Source organism: Symphalangus syndactylus, chromosome 12 (assembly GCF_028878055.3).
Source record: "Symphalangus syndactylus isolate Jambi chromosome 12, NHGRI_mSymSyn1-v2.1_pri, whole genome shotgun sequence".
NCBI lineage: Eukaryota > Metazoa > Chordata > Mammalia > Primates > Hylobatidae > Symphalangus > Symphalangus syndactylus.
This window is the reverse complement of record NC_072441.2, coordinates 67,561,429-67,575,455: the sequence shown is the minus strand read 5'-3', so window position 1 is coordinate 67,575,455 and position 14,027 is coordinate 67,561,429. Positions and strand designations below refer to the sequence as shown.

Sequence of the window (14,027 nt, the reverse complement as noted above, 5' to 3'; positions counted from 1 at the left end):
AAAAACTATTAGAACTAATAAGCAAATTCAGGAAAGTTTCAGGATAAAAGAATCAGTAGCATTTCTATATGGCAACAGCAAACAACCTGAAAAATAAATCAAGAAAGTACTCCCATTTAAAATAGCTATAAATACAATTAAACATCTAGAAATTAACCAAGCAAAAAAGTGAAAAATCTTTACAATGCAAACTATAAAACACTGATTAATGAAATTTAAGAGGACACACAAAAAAAGGAAAGACATTCCGTGTTCATGGACTGGAGCAATCAATATTGTTAAAATGTCTGTACTACCCAAAGCAATCTACAGATTCGATGCAATCTCTATCAAAATACCAATGACATTCTTCACGGAAATAAAAGAAACAATCCTAAAATTTATATAGAACCACAAAAGCCCCAGAATAGCCCAAGATATTCTGGGCAAAAAGAACAAAACTAGAGGAATCACATTACCTGATTTCAAAATCTACTACCTAGCTATAGTAACCAAAACAGCATGGCAGTAGCATAAAAACAGAAATATAGACCAATGAAACAGAACAGAGAACTCAGAAACAAATCCATACATCTGCAGTTAACTCATTTTTGACAAAGGTGCCAAGATCACACATTAGGGAAAGGATAGTCTCAATACACAGTGCTGGGAAAACTGGATATCCATATATCCATATGCAGAAGAATGAAACTAGACCCCTATCTCTTGCCATATATAAAAATCAAATCAAAATGGATCAAGGACTTAAATCCAAGATCTCAAACTATGAAATTACTAAAAGAAACCATCGAGGAGACTCTCCAGGACATTGGACTGGGCAAAGATTTCTTGAGTAATATCCCACAAGTACAGACAACCAAAGCAAAAATAGATAAGTCAGATCACATCAAGTTAAAAAGCTTCTGCACAGCAAAAAAAAAAAAAAGAAAAAAGAAAAAAATCAACAAAGGGAGGAGACAACCCACAGCATGGGAGAAAATATTTGTAAACTATCCATTTGACAAAGGACTAATGCACACAATATATAAGGCGCTCAAAAAACTCTATGGGAATAAATCTAATAATCCTATGGGAAAAAATGGGCAAAAGATCTAAATAGGGATTTTTCAAAAGAAGACATACCAATGGCAAACAGGTATATGAAAAGGTGCTCAACATCATTGATCATCAGAGAAATGCAAATCAAAACTACAATGAGATATCATCTTACCCCAGTTAAAATGGCTTTTATCCAAAAGTCAGGCAATAACAAATACTGGCAAGGATGCGGAGAAGAGGAAACACTCATACACTGCTGGTGGGAATGTAAATTCGTACAACCACTATGGAGAACGGCTTGGAGCTTCCTCAAAAATAGAGCTACCGTATCACCCAGCAATCTCACTCCTGTGTATATACCCAAAAGAAAGGAAATCAGTATCTCTAAGAGACATTCGTACTCTGTTAATTGAAGCACGGTTCACAATGGCCAATATTTGGAAGCTACATAAGTGTCCATCAACAGGTGAATGGATAACAAAAATGTGATGCATATACACCACGGAGTACTATTCAGCCATAATAAAGAATGAGATCTTGTCATTTGCAACAGCATAGATGGAACTGGAGGTCATTAGGTTAACTGAAATAAGACAGGTACAGACAGACAAACTTTGCATGTTCACTTATTTGAAGGAGCTAAAATTACAACAATTGAACTCATTAAGATAGAGAGTAGAAAGAGGGTTTCCAGGGGCTAGGAAGAGTAGTGGTGATAGGGGGAAATGGAGATGGTTAATGAGTACAAAAAACAGAAAGTGAATCACATCTAGTATTTAATAGCACAACAAGGTGATTATAATCAATAATAATTTACATGTACTTTTTTTTAAAAGTAAAAGAGTATAATTGGGTTATTTGTAACACAAAGGATAAATGCTTAAAGTGATGCATACCCCATTTACTCTGATATGATTATTATACATTGTATGCCTGTATCGAAATGTCTTATATACCCCATACGTATATATACCTACTATGTACCCACAAAAATTAAAAATTGAAAATTAAAAAGAAACCTTAAAAGAAGCAATGGTAAAATCACAAAAGACAATCAAGTTTAATAAAAAATTGAAACCTTTCATATAATAAAAAGTTCTCTGAAGTTAAAGGAAAACAACAGGTTAGGGAAAATATGTGCTATAATTAACCAGTTAAAAGATTAATATATTTTTAGAAGCTCAAGCAAATCAATTTAAAAAAAACCTCAAAAGATTAGAGGGCAACAGGTATAAGCAGACAATTTTAAAAAGAAGAAATTCTAAAATCAAACTTGAAAGCTTCCAAAGCTTATCCAAAAAATAAAAATCATAAATCATATCAAAAATGACTTATCCTTATCTTTTAAATTATCAATAAATTAATAATACCCAATATCAATTAAAACATTTTAGGACCAGCATTTTCATATAATATTTGTTGTATTGCATTGTTTACAATGATACAACCTATTGGAAACTATTTAACCATCATGCCATAGAAATCATTATTACTATGATCTAATTCAAAATAAGGAAAAAGTATTTATGTGCCAACATGTTTACTAGTATTATTTATGAAAATGAAAAACTAAAAAACATAAATATCCAAAAGTAAAAATGACTAAAATAATGTCATTACATCCACTTGAATGACTGGTAGATGGGCATTAAAGTAGATGACTGTGAAAACACATGAAAACATTAATAATGCTAAAAATAATATTAAATGGAAAAACCACATATAAAATTATATATGTATGATTATAAGCAATGACCAAATACATTCTTTAAAATATAGAGTGGGTATAAATACTCCAGTATTATAATAGTTCACATGATTAGAAGTAATTTTTAAGATTTCTATATTTTATGAAATATGATTAATATATTTTCTTAATTAAATATTAAAGAATTAGAAGGTTTATGATGCTTTAAAATTTCTGTCTAATCTCACTAACTTTTAACACTAAGTATAAAGTAGGCATTATTATAATTTTATTTTTCAGCAGGATTCCACAACAGTGATTTATGTCTAATTTTTACTTTATAAAATATTTGACAGCAGTCCAATTTAAATTAATGATAACAAGTTAATAGAAAAGAAATATCAAAATCTTTTGCCAGACAAAAAAAGGCCAATTTGTTAGTCTTGCCTTAATTGGGTTTCTGTTTCTTCCAGATTTTCTATTTGTTTCAACATCCTTTCTTCTTGCTTTTTGTTATTCTAAAGAAATAGTTGTTTATATCAATTATTTTGTTTAAACAAAAATAAAATTTAAACTACTATTTAAGACCTTTATCTATCAGCATAAAATTTATTTAGTTATATATAAAGAAAAAAAATGGGCTTTTCAACTTGTATAGTTCCATACTACTTTTTAAGCCTTACTTTAATTATTCACCCAACAATCTCTATATAACAGTTAACAAAACAAGTATCATTTGGTTTTCCAGTGTTACTTTGAGTCTGTATCCTTTGTTCATATTGTCACTTCAAGTAATGTTTTCCATTCATTGTTACCTACTGAACTCATAATTCATCTTTTAAGACCAAAATCAATGCTATATTCTCTCAGAAGCCTTCTCTTTATCCAAAGCAGAAGTGATCCTGCAAACTCTGATAGCACCTTGTTCCACTAACAACATATATGACATACTATTTTGCTTAAGTTATGTGAGAAATTACTATTTTTTATTAAGTCATAAGTTTTTAAAGAAAAAGGGTGACATTTTATTCACCACTGTATCCTCCACAATCTTATATGACTTAATAAATACCTATTGACTAAATACTTTTTTTTTTTTTTTTTTTTTTTTTTTTTGAGACGGAGTCTCGCTCTGTCACCCAGGCTGGAGCGCAGTGGCGCAACCTCGGCTCACTGCAAGCTCCGCCTCCCGGGTTCACGCCATTCTCCTGCCTCAGCCTCTCCGAGTAGCTGGGACTACAGGCGCCGCCACCACGCCCGGCTAATTTTTTTGTATTTTTAGTAGAGACGGGGTTTCACCGTGGCCTCGATCTCCTGACCTCGTGATCCGCCCGCCTCGGCCTCCCAAAGTGCTGGGATTACAAGCGTGAGCCACCGCGCCCGGCCGACTAAATACTTTTTTAAAATCTTGGTGCCTAAAATTAGATTAACTTTTTCTAGGAGTGGCCTCCATATTAATCAGGCCTCTGTTGCCTATTACCACCCTATAAGACCAATATGCATTATTTTTCTTCTAAAACAAAGTTTTAGCTCTAAAGCAATCAGACTTTAAAGGTCAAACGGTCTTTAGAGGTCATCTATTTTAACCTACTAATTGGAAGAAAACTAAGTCACCAGCACTTTCTTTTTCAACTCACATTAATATCTTCTTGCTGATTCTTGAGTTCTAGGGTCATATCACTTGTTTCCTGTGTGAGCTCTTTGTTTTCTAGTGAAAGCTTGTTGCAGTGTGAAGTTAATTCAGTATTCTTAAGCCTGTTTTTTAAAAAAAAGTCATACCAAAATATTTACAAATGTAATGACATAATATGGAATTTAATTCAACATAATGATAGGGGAAAGGGATGAAGGGCCGGGGGAAAAACATGAAACAAAATTGACTATTGATTTATAATTCCTGAAGCTGGGTGATAGGTTAATCATTACATTATTCCCTCTAATTTTTATATTTTTGAAATTTTTTTTTACTAAATTTTCAAATGTCATACAATATATTTCCTTGCATGTTCCCTGTTTGCTCATCCTTTCATACTTTCCACAAATTTTGAAGAGTACATTATTTTCTTCAATAATTTTTTCCTCTCCATTAGACTGTCTCTCAGAAGTTATTTCAAACTTCCTATAACTTGATTAAAGTAGTACATGAGGCATGAGCTGTGTTTAATTAAGATATTTTTACCTGCACGTTGTGCACATGTACCCTAAAACTTAAAGTATTAAAAAAAACAACTAAGTTTAACTTTTGTGCACAACACCTAACTTGCTCTTAAAAGATCTCAAATGCTCTACATTGGAAGAGAGATTATTGCTGTATTGCTTACATCCAATGTCAATTTTAAATGAAGGCAGAGGAGTATGTGGCTCTACAGAGTGATTTTAGGAGCATCTGTTATCTATTTCTACTTAATGATACTGGAAATTCATCAAAGAGGAAATAAAGTGTTTCACTAAGCCATGAAAAGTTGAAAAGCAAATATACTAAGGATAACAAATTTACATTAAAGTGCAAATAACTAACCAGTCCATTCATTAACAGGGACATTAGTTAATAGATGAGTTTAACCTAGGGCCCTTAAAAAAGTACTATTGAAAAGGTACCAGAAATAGAGAATTAGATAAAAAGGAAGGGAGAGGATGCTGCATAAACTGTTTACTTCTCATATTTAATCTAGCACTGAGAAGCCACCAAAAGGGAAAAATCATGCTCACCACCACTATACGAGCTACTTGAATTTACTTTTCTCTGAGCAATAATACAATAATAATTTCCCCCGCTTTCTCTCCAAATTAAACTTACTGAGTAGGTAAAAATCATCTAATTCAATATTTTATTTGGATAATGTAAGAAATAAATTTTTATTTTGACACTTTATCAGCAAAAACCTATAAAATAATTTAGCAAAACAACTGGTTAGAACTGAAAATGATTATTTTTATGGGGAACTAAATACCACTAAGAAAAGTAACACATTGATCTAAAGTGGTTCTCAACTTTGGGATGTACTCTTTTTATGTCAGTGATATGTACTTTCCTTAGCAATGAAATTAGCACATTATTTAGATCCTTAAGAATAAAATACAATTCCAAATCTATTCAAATAAATATTAAATATAATTTACTAAATTATTGTTTATTACTAGAAAGCTTAGGAATTGAGTACATAAGCTATTTTTAGATAAATGGAAAACATACTTCTCATTTTCAAGCTCAGTTTTCAGATCTTTAACCTCTTTTGAATAATACTGTTCACTTGTGGTAATGGCAGTTAACTGTATTTCCAAATCATGTACTTCTTTCTGCAAAATAAACATATATAACTATGGCAAGTGTTTTTCGAATTTTCTCATTTATAAGGTATAGTCACTGTGTAATTAAGTCATATATTTGGCAAAAATTTGGCAGGTTATGTCAAATATTTAAATGAGTAAATTTAAAGTGAATAATCACCATAATTTTAAAACAATGAACAATGACATATTCAATATAAGTAAAAATTCTATCTTGATATTGTAAAATTGAACCAGAAAAACATTTATATGCTATAAAATATTCTTATCACTCTGCCAAGTAATTAATTTCTATTAAAATGTTATATTATCAAGGAGAAATATATTAATTGATGAAATCAGATAGTGTCTTAAAAAACTAAAATGTTCTTATTATTATAAAAAGATAAGATGTAATATTGTCATGGACTGGAAACATACTTTAAATACAAATTCTAAAACTATAACATGAGCACTATAAAAAGTACTATAAACTAAGAACCTAACTTAATGAAGGCTAAATTTCAAATGTACCAATTAAGAAATACTTGGCTAGGCATGGTGGTGTGCCCCTATAATCCTAGCTACTTGAGGGGATGAGCCAGGAAGCACAGGAGTTCAAAGCTACAGTGTGCAATGATTGTGCCTTTGAATTAGCTACTCCACTCCAGCCTGGGCAACATAGCGAGACTCTGTCTCAAAAGAAAAAATACTCAAGACATCAAGAAATATAACTATTATAAACCACAGCATAATGCATCATATTGATCTTTCAAATGCTGATCTTTCTCACATTATAATATGGAGGTTGTCTAGATGTGTTTTAAATCAATCATAAACATATTAATGTAATAATAAATGCTTGGAAAGGAATTTTGTGAAGAAATCTTTAACAAAACAAATACTTATACCATAATCCATAAATCTATATTCTATTAACAAAATATTTAAAATAAAAATGTTTCCTTAAACAAACCTCTCTGGCTTGGAGAAGACCAATTAGTTCTTGTTCTGTTCCTTTTAATTCTTCAACAATCTTCTCAAATTGTTTATTTTCATATAAAAGCTTTTCCTTTTCTCCCTATTTTTAAACATTAACAAATCAGGAACGCCAAACCATACACCTATTGAAAGTAATCAAACTGCCCAAATGGAGCTGTGGAAAGAACTGTGAGCTTCCCCCTAGCTAAAATTCTTTAAAAAGAGAAAATTAGTCAATATTAAGTAAATTCAAAGACTAAACATGATGACAGACAATTCAGTAGACACAGCCCTGGAACACAATAATTAATTTAGTTACAGATGATTAATTTCTCATCATTCCTTCTACTATCCAACACAGCATATATTTATGAACTCACTTTTTACTTTGTCTTCCCAAGCACGACATCACAACAATTTTATAAAAGGCCTCATAATAAAAGGTCCTATATTATTAACCATAAAAACTACTAATTGTAGTTAAGGAGTTTGAATTTTATCTATAGACAATGTGGAATCATCATAAGTTTTACTGTAACAATATATCATCATATTTGTGATTTTAAAAGATAACACTAGCAATAGTGCAGAAGAAAGCTTCAGTAGGGTGAACCTAAAAACAAGAAAGCCAGTAATGCGACTACTGTGCCAAAACAAATGCAAGATGAAAAGTGTTTAAATTATATCAAGGACTGTGGAGACAGATTGATAATAATAACCATGGTTTCATGCTTTCGAATGACTTCTGTATGACCAGCCCTCACTAGATGCTTAAAATATATTTTCATTCTTTACACTACTCTATGAAAGTCAGATTTTTATGTCTCCATTTGACAGATCAAAAAATAGAAGCAGTCTTTTAGCTTTTAGTATTTCACTATAATCTCATGCCCAGAGACCAACTCTCCCACTGAAAACTTCTATAAACTCTGGACAAAATGCATAAATACATATAAATGTGTGTGTGTGTGTGTGTGTGTACAGCAAGGGAGAGAGAGAGGGAAGAAGGAGGGAGGGAGGGAGGGAGAGAGAGAGAGAGAGAGACAATATATAACCTAAGGATTTTAACAAGTAAAAAAAGAAAAATTAACATAAGTGGCTGGAAGAGGAGTGAGTTTGTCAGTTTTTGGTAGCTTTGTCCCAATGGTGAAATGTCACTGCTAAGCAGTGTGGTATAGGCAGCTAAAACTACAATAGAAACCCCACCATCTCTCTTGCTAGAGGAACCTGGTAGAACCAGGAAAAGGATCCCTGGGAACCACAACCAGCTGCCACAATATAAAGGAGAAATCATACAGAACAAAGAACCACCGAAAGTAATCTCCTGATTCTATGTATGAATACTACACAAATTTAAAAACAACCCATGAAGCATACATTCATATACAGAGTCAAAAGTAGTACACCAAAGGCTCAGAGAATTAAACTAAGATTTGAAGCACCATTTATAGAAGGTGAGATAAAGTTTATTTTTGAATCTAGCAAGCTAATTGATAGATAAAAACATATACATTATTCAGAAGAATATAATAGAATCTACATAATATAACCTTCACAATGTCCTGAATATAATCCAAAATTATTCAACATACAAAGAACTGGTAAAATGTCAACATTCTCAAGGGAAAAGGCAATAAATATATGCTAACCCCAGTATAACCAAGATGTGAGAACTTTATCACATGAGAACTTTAATGCAGCTAATTCAGTTATGCTCAGTCAGGTATAGTAAATACTCTTAAAATGAATAAAAAGATAGAAAATCTAAGGAAAGAAATAGAAAATAAGAACAAATGGAAATTTTAGAACTGGTAAAAAAAAATTCATTGAATGCTCATAGGAGCACAATGGAGATTACAAGGAAAGAGACAGTGAATCTGACTATCAGAACAACAGAAACGATATTCTGAAGAACACAGAGAAAAAATATTGAAATAAAATGAATAGCACCTCAGGAACCCGTGAAACAATATAAAAAGATCAAATCAATGTACAATTGTAATCTTAGAAGGAGAAGATAGCAAAAATAGGGCAGAAAAATATTTAAATGGCCAAAACTTCCCATATTTGAAGAAAGTTAAAAATTTACAGATTTATGAAGTGCAGTGAATCTCAAATATAATAATTCAACTTCACTTACATACTGCTGAAAATCAAAGTTAAGGAGAAAATCTTGAAAGTATGTGGGTCTCTCATTAGAAAACATGGAGGATCAAAGACAATAAGACATCATCTTTAAGGTGCTGAAAGAAACAAAACTGTCAACCCACAATCCTATACCAAAAAAAAAAAAAAAAATCTTCCAGAATGAAGAGTAAATAAATAATATATTCAAAAAGAAAAACTAAGAAAATTTGTCAGCAGCAAAACTGCACTACAAGAAATACTAAAGGAAGTTCTTTAGGCTGAAGGAGAACAATATTAGAGGTAAACGTGGATCTTCAGGAAAAAATAAAGAATATCACAACTGGTAAATATTGCAGTAAATATAAAAGATCATTTTTCTCAAGTTGTTTAAAAAACATATGACTACTAAAACAAAAATTATAGCACTGTCTTGGAAGATGTAAATGCATGTAGGTGTAATATATATGACAACTCTAGCATAAAGGACAAAGTGGGAAAAGAATATAAATAGGGAGGCCGAGGCGGATGGATCACGAGGTCAGCAGATCGAGACCATCCTGGCTAACACGGTGAAACCCCATCTCTACTAAAAACACAAAAAATTAGCCAGGTGTGGTGGTGGGCACCTGTAGTCCCAGCTACTCGGGAGGCTAAGGCAGGAGAATGGCGTGAACCGAGGAGGCGGAGCTTGCAGTGAGCCGAGATCGTGCCACTGCACTCCAGCCTGGGCAACAGAGCAAGACTCTGTCTAAAAAAAAAAAAAAATGTTTCAACATTTAACATGAAGTGGTACAATATTAACTGAATATAGACAAGGTAATGGATACATGTTGTAATCCTTAGAACAGCCACAAAAATAAATGCAGAGAAGTATAGATAAAATACCAGTAGATACATTAAAACGGAATACCAAAAAATATTCAAATAACCCAAAAGAAGGTAGAGAGTTTAAAACAGAAACAAAACAAAAGGAGCAAACGGAAAACAACTTTTAAATGGCGAATCTAATCTAAGCCACATCAACACTTAAACAACAATTTTTAAAGATATCAATGGTCTAAATTCTCCAATTAGCAGTGAATGTTGGAGTGCATAAAGAAAGAAGACCCAATTATATGCAGGCTACATATAAGCACATATGTGCAAATATAAAGTCAAATGTAGGTTGAAAGATATATTATGCAAACAACAAGCATAAGAAACATGGAGTGGCTATAATAGTATGTTTAAATAGACTTTAAAACAAAAAAGTATTATCAGAAATTGAGGACATTTAATTATAATCAAAGGGTCAATTCATCAAGAAGAAATGGTAGTTACATATAAATGTGAAGTTTATAGCAGAAGTTCAAAACACATGAAGCAATCACTGATAGAATTAAAGAGATAAATAAACAATTCCAAAATCGTACCAGTTTTAACACTCTTCTTTCAATAAATAATAGAATTAGACCCAAGAATTCAATTAAAAACATATATTTGTACAACACCAACAGCCAACTGAGCCTAACTGACAATTATAGAACACTCTACCTAACAATAGCAGAATACATATTATTTTCAGTGCACATGGAACATTCACTAAGATATATCAGATATCTGATATATAAAACAAACGTTAACAAATTTTAAAAAAAGTACATTCTCTGACCATAACAAAGTTAAACTAGGAAAGAATAACAAAAATTAACAGGAAATTCTCCAAATACATGGAAATTAAACAACAGACTTCTAACTGGGATCAAAGGAAAATCCTCAAGAGAAATTTAAAACTATTTTAACCTAAATGAGAATACAACATATAAAAATTTGTGAAATGCAGCTGAAAAGGTGACTAGAGGAAATTTATAGCATGCGAATGCTTATAGAAAAGAAAGGTCTCAAAACAATCTAAGCTTCCACCTTAGGAATCTAGAAAGAGAGCAAAATAAACTCAAAGTAGCAGAAGTAAGGAAATAATAAAGCTATGAGCAGAAAACAATGAGATTGAAAACAGAAAAACAATAGAAAGAATCAATGAAATATAAACTAATTATTTGAAAAGATCTATGAAATTAAGAAACCTCTACCAAGACTAATAAAAAAGGAGCCAGGCACAGTGGCTTACACTTGTAATCCCAGCAATTTGGGAGGTCAAGGTGGGTGCATCACTTGAGGTCAGGAGTTCGAGACCAGCCTGGCCAATACGGTGAAACCCCATCTCTACTAAAAATACAAAAAATTAATAGGGTGTGGTAGTGCATGCCTGTAATCCCAGCTACTCAGGAGGCTGAAGCAGAAGAATCACTTGAACCCAGGAGGTGTAGGTTGCACCTAGATTATGCCACTGCACTCCAGCCTGGGTGATAGAACAAGAGTCCATCTCCAAAAAAAAAAAAGAGACAAAAAAGAGAAATGACACAACAACCAGTATCAGTAACAAAAAGAAGGTAATCTTACAGACCATACAGATATTAAAAAGGATAACAGGAAATGCTACAAAAAATTCCATGCACAGAAATTTGACAACTTGGGGGAAATGGACTAATTTCTTTAAAACCAAAAACTACCAAAATCATTCAAGATTAAACAGGTAACCTGCATATTTCTATAACAATAAAAAAAATTAAATCCATAGTGAAGACCTTGCCAAAAAGAAATCTCTAGGCCCAAGTGGTTTCACTAAAGAATTCTACCAAACACTTAAAGAAGAAATTATACCAATTCTATACAATCTCTTCCAGAAAACAGAAAAGAAACAAAAGCTTCAATGGAGCCTAAAACAACTCTATCTTGGAAGCTAATCTACCATGTTGGCTTCTGCTTAACCCCTGTTCCAGGAAGGCCTCTAAGATTTCCAGTTTATCTACTGTTCCTTGTATACAAGAAGGTACTTCCCATAAATCCTGCCCTTAGGACATATTCCTAGTATTGCCTCTGAAGCACATGTGCCCCTCCTCTAAGGTATATAATCCTTGGATCTGGGGGTTAATGATGCAGGGATTCATCATCTTGTCTTACCACTACTTGAGACACACATGGCTTCTGTTTGTAAGTCCCTATTAAACGTTTCCAAGAAACTGGATTTGTAAGCCTCTTTCTTCAGCCTCTAAGCTTCTTTGAACTTTGGGATAGGTTTGCAAAGACCTGCCTCTGTGAAACAGCTTCTCAGTTCATTTTACAAAGCCAGCATTACTTTGTCTCCAAAACCAGACACAGATAGCAAAAGAAAAGAAATCTACAGACCAGTATCTCTTATGAACTCAAATATAAAAATCCTCAGCAAAATATTAACAAATAAAATTCAGTAATATAGAAAAAAAAAGTACAATACTCAACACCAAATGGGGTTTATCCTGGAAATGCAAGGCTCATTCAATATTTGTAAATCAATGAATACACCACATTAATGGTCTAAAGAAGAAAAACCACATGATCATATAAATTGACACAGAAAAAGCATTTGACACAATTCAACATCAATTCATAATATAAACTTTCAGTGAACTAGAAATACAAGAGAACTTTCTACAAAAAACCATCAAGTAACATCATAACTTAATGGTAAAACACTGAATGTTTTTCTCTTAAAATCAGGATATCAAAGATTTACAAGCTCACCACTGTTATTCAGCATACTGCAAGTCTGAGCCCATGCAATAAGGCAAGAAAAAGAAACCAAATGCCTATTTGGTAGTTATTTAAAATACCTGCAAAAAGAGAAATACTCTGGTATAAACCTAATATAACATTTACAGTACTGTATGCTGAACACTGCAAAATGCCAATGAAATAAATCATTATAAAGAAGATCTATAAAAATAGAAACAGATACTATGTTCATGTACTAGAAGATTCAACATACTAATGATGTTAGTTCAACCCGAATTAATCTATATATTTCACACAATTCCAATAACAATTTCAGCAAAGGTTTTTTAAGGTATAGAAAAGCTAATTCTAGGCCAGGCATGGTGGCTCACGCCTGTAATCCCAGCACTTTGGGAGGCCGAGGAAGGCAGATCATGAGGTCAGGAGATCGAGACCATCCTGGCTAACACGGTGAAACCCCATCTCTACTAAAAATACAAAAAATTAGCCAGGTGTGGTGGTGGGCGCCTGTAGTCCCAGCTACTCAGGAGGCTGAGGCAGGAGAATGGCATGAATCCGGGAGGCAGAGCTTGCAGTGAGCCAAGATCACACCACTGCACTCCAGCCTGGACAACAGAGCGAGACTCCATCTCAAAAAAAAAAAAAAAAGAAAGAAAGAAAATCTAATTATAAAATTTATATGGAAATGTAAAGGAACTAGAATAGCTACAACAATTTTGAAAATGAATAATAAAGTTGGAGGAATCATATTACCCAATTCTAAGACTTAGTATTAAATCTACAGTAATCAAGACACTGCAACATTGGCAAATGAATAGACAAATACACCAAGAAAACATAAGAGTCCAGAAATAGACCCATACGAACACGGCCAATTGATTTTTTTAATAAATGTGCAAAAGCAATTCAATGGAGAAAAGACAGTATTTTTAACAAACGGTAATGTCATCCTACATCACTTTTTCTCACTACCACTATGACCTCCCAGACTAAGCCACCATCATCTCCCCTCTGGCTACTGTGATTGTCTGTCTACTCTTAACTGTTCTACCTTAATATACTATTCTCCTGCAGGCCAAATGTGCTTTTTGAAATGCAAATCTGATCAAGTCACTCCCTGCTAAAATTATCTGGATTGTCCCATTCCTCTTAGGATAAATACAAAATTCCTTTGATATGATTTACAAGGCCATGAATTGTAAGGCTCCCATTCCTCTTAGGATAAATACAAAATTCCTTTGATGTGATTTACAAGGTCATGAATTGTAAGGTTCCTATCTAACTCTCCAGCAGCATCTTTCACTTCATCGTGTACTCACCATACTCCCTCCCATGA

The 14,027-nt window shown here is 32.7% G+C and overlaps 1 protein-coding gene across 3 annotated transcripts in view; it reads right to left on the bottom strand.

Moving 5' to 3' along the window:
- SYCP1 (synaptonemal complex protein 1) overlaps nt 1-14,027 on the bottom strand; it is a 145,131-nt gene that overhangs the window by 80,665 nt on the left and 50,439 nt on the right. For all 3 annotated transcript variants that reach the window (XM_063625815.1, XM_063625816.1, XM_063625814.1), the window contains exons 17-20: nt 6,969-7,073; nt 5,919-6,022; nt 4,363-4,480; nt 3,173-3,243 (exon numbers count right to left, since the gene is read on the bottom strand). In XM_063625815.1, coding sequence (XP_063481885.1) covers nt 3,173-3,243; nt 4,363-4,480; nt 5,919-6,022; nt 6,969-7,073 — 398 coding nt within the window. The remainder of the gene's footprint in view (nt 1-3,172; nt 3,244-4,362; nt 4,481-5,918; nt 6,023-6,968; nt 7,074-14,027) is intronic.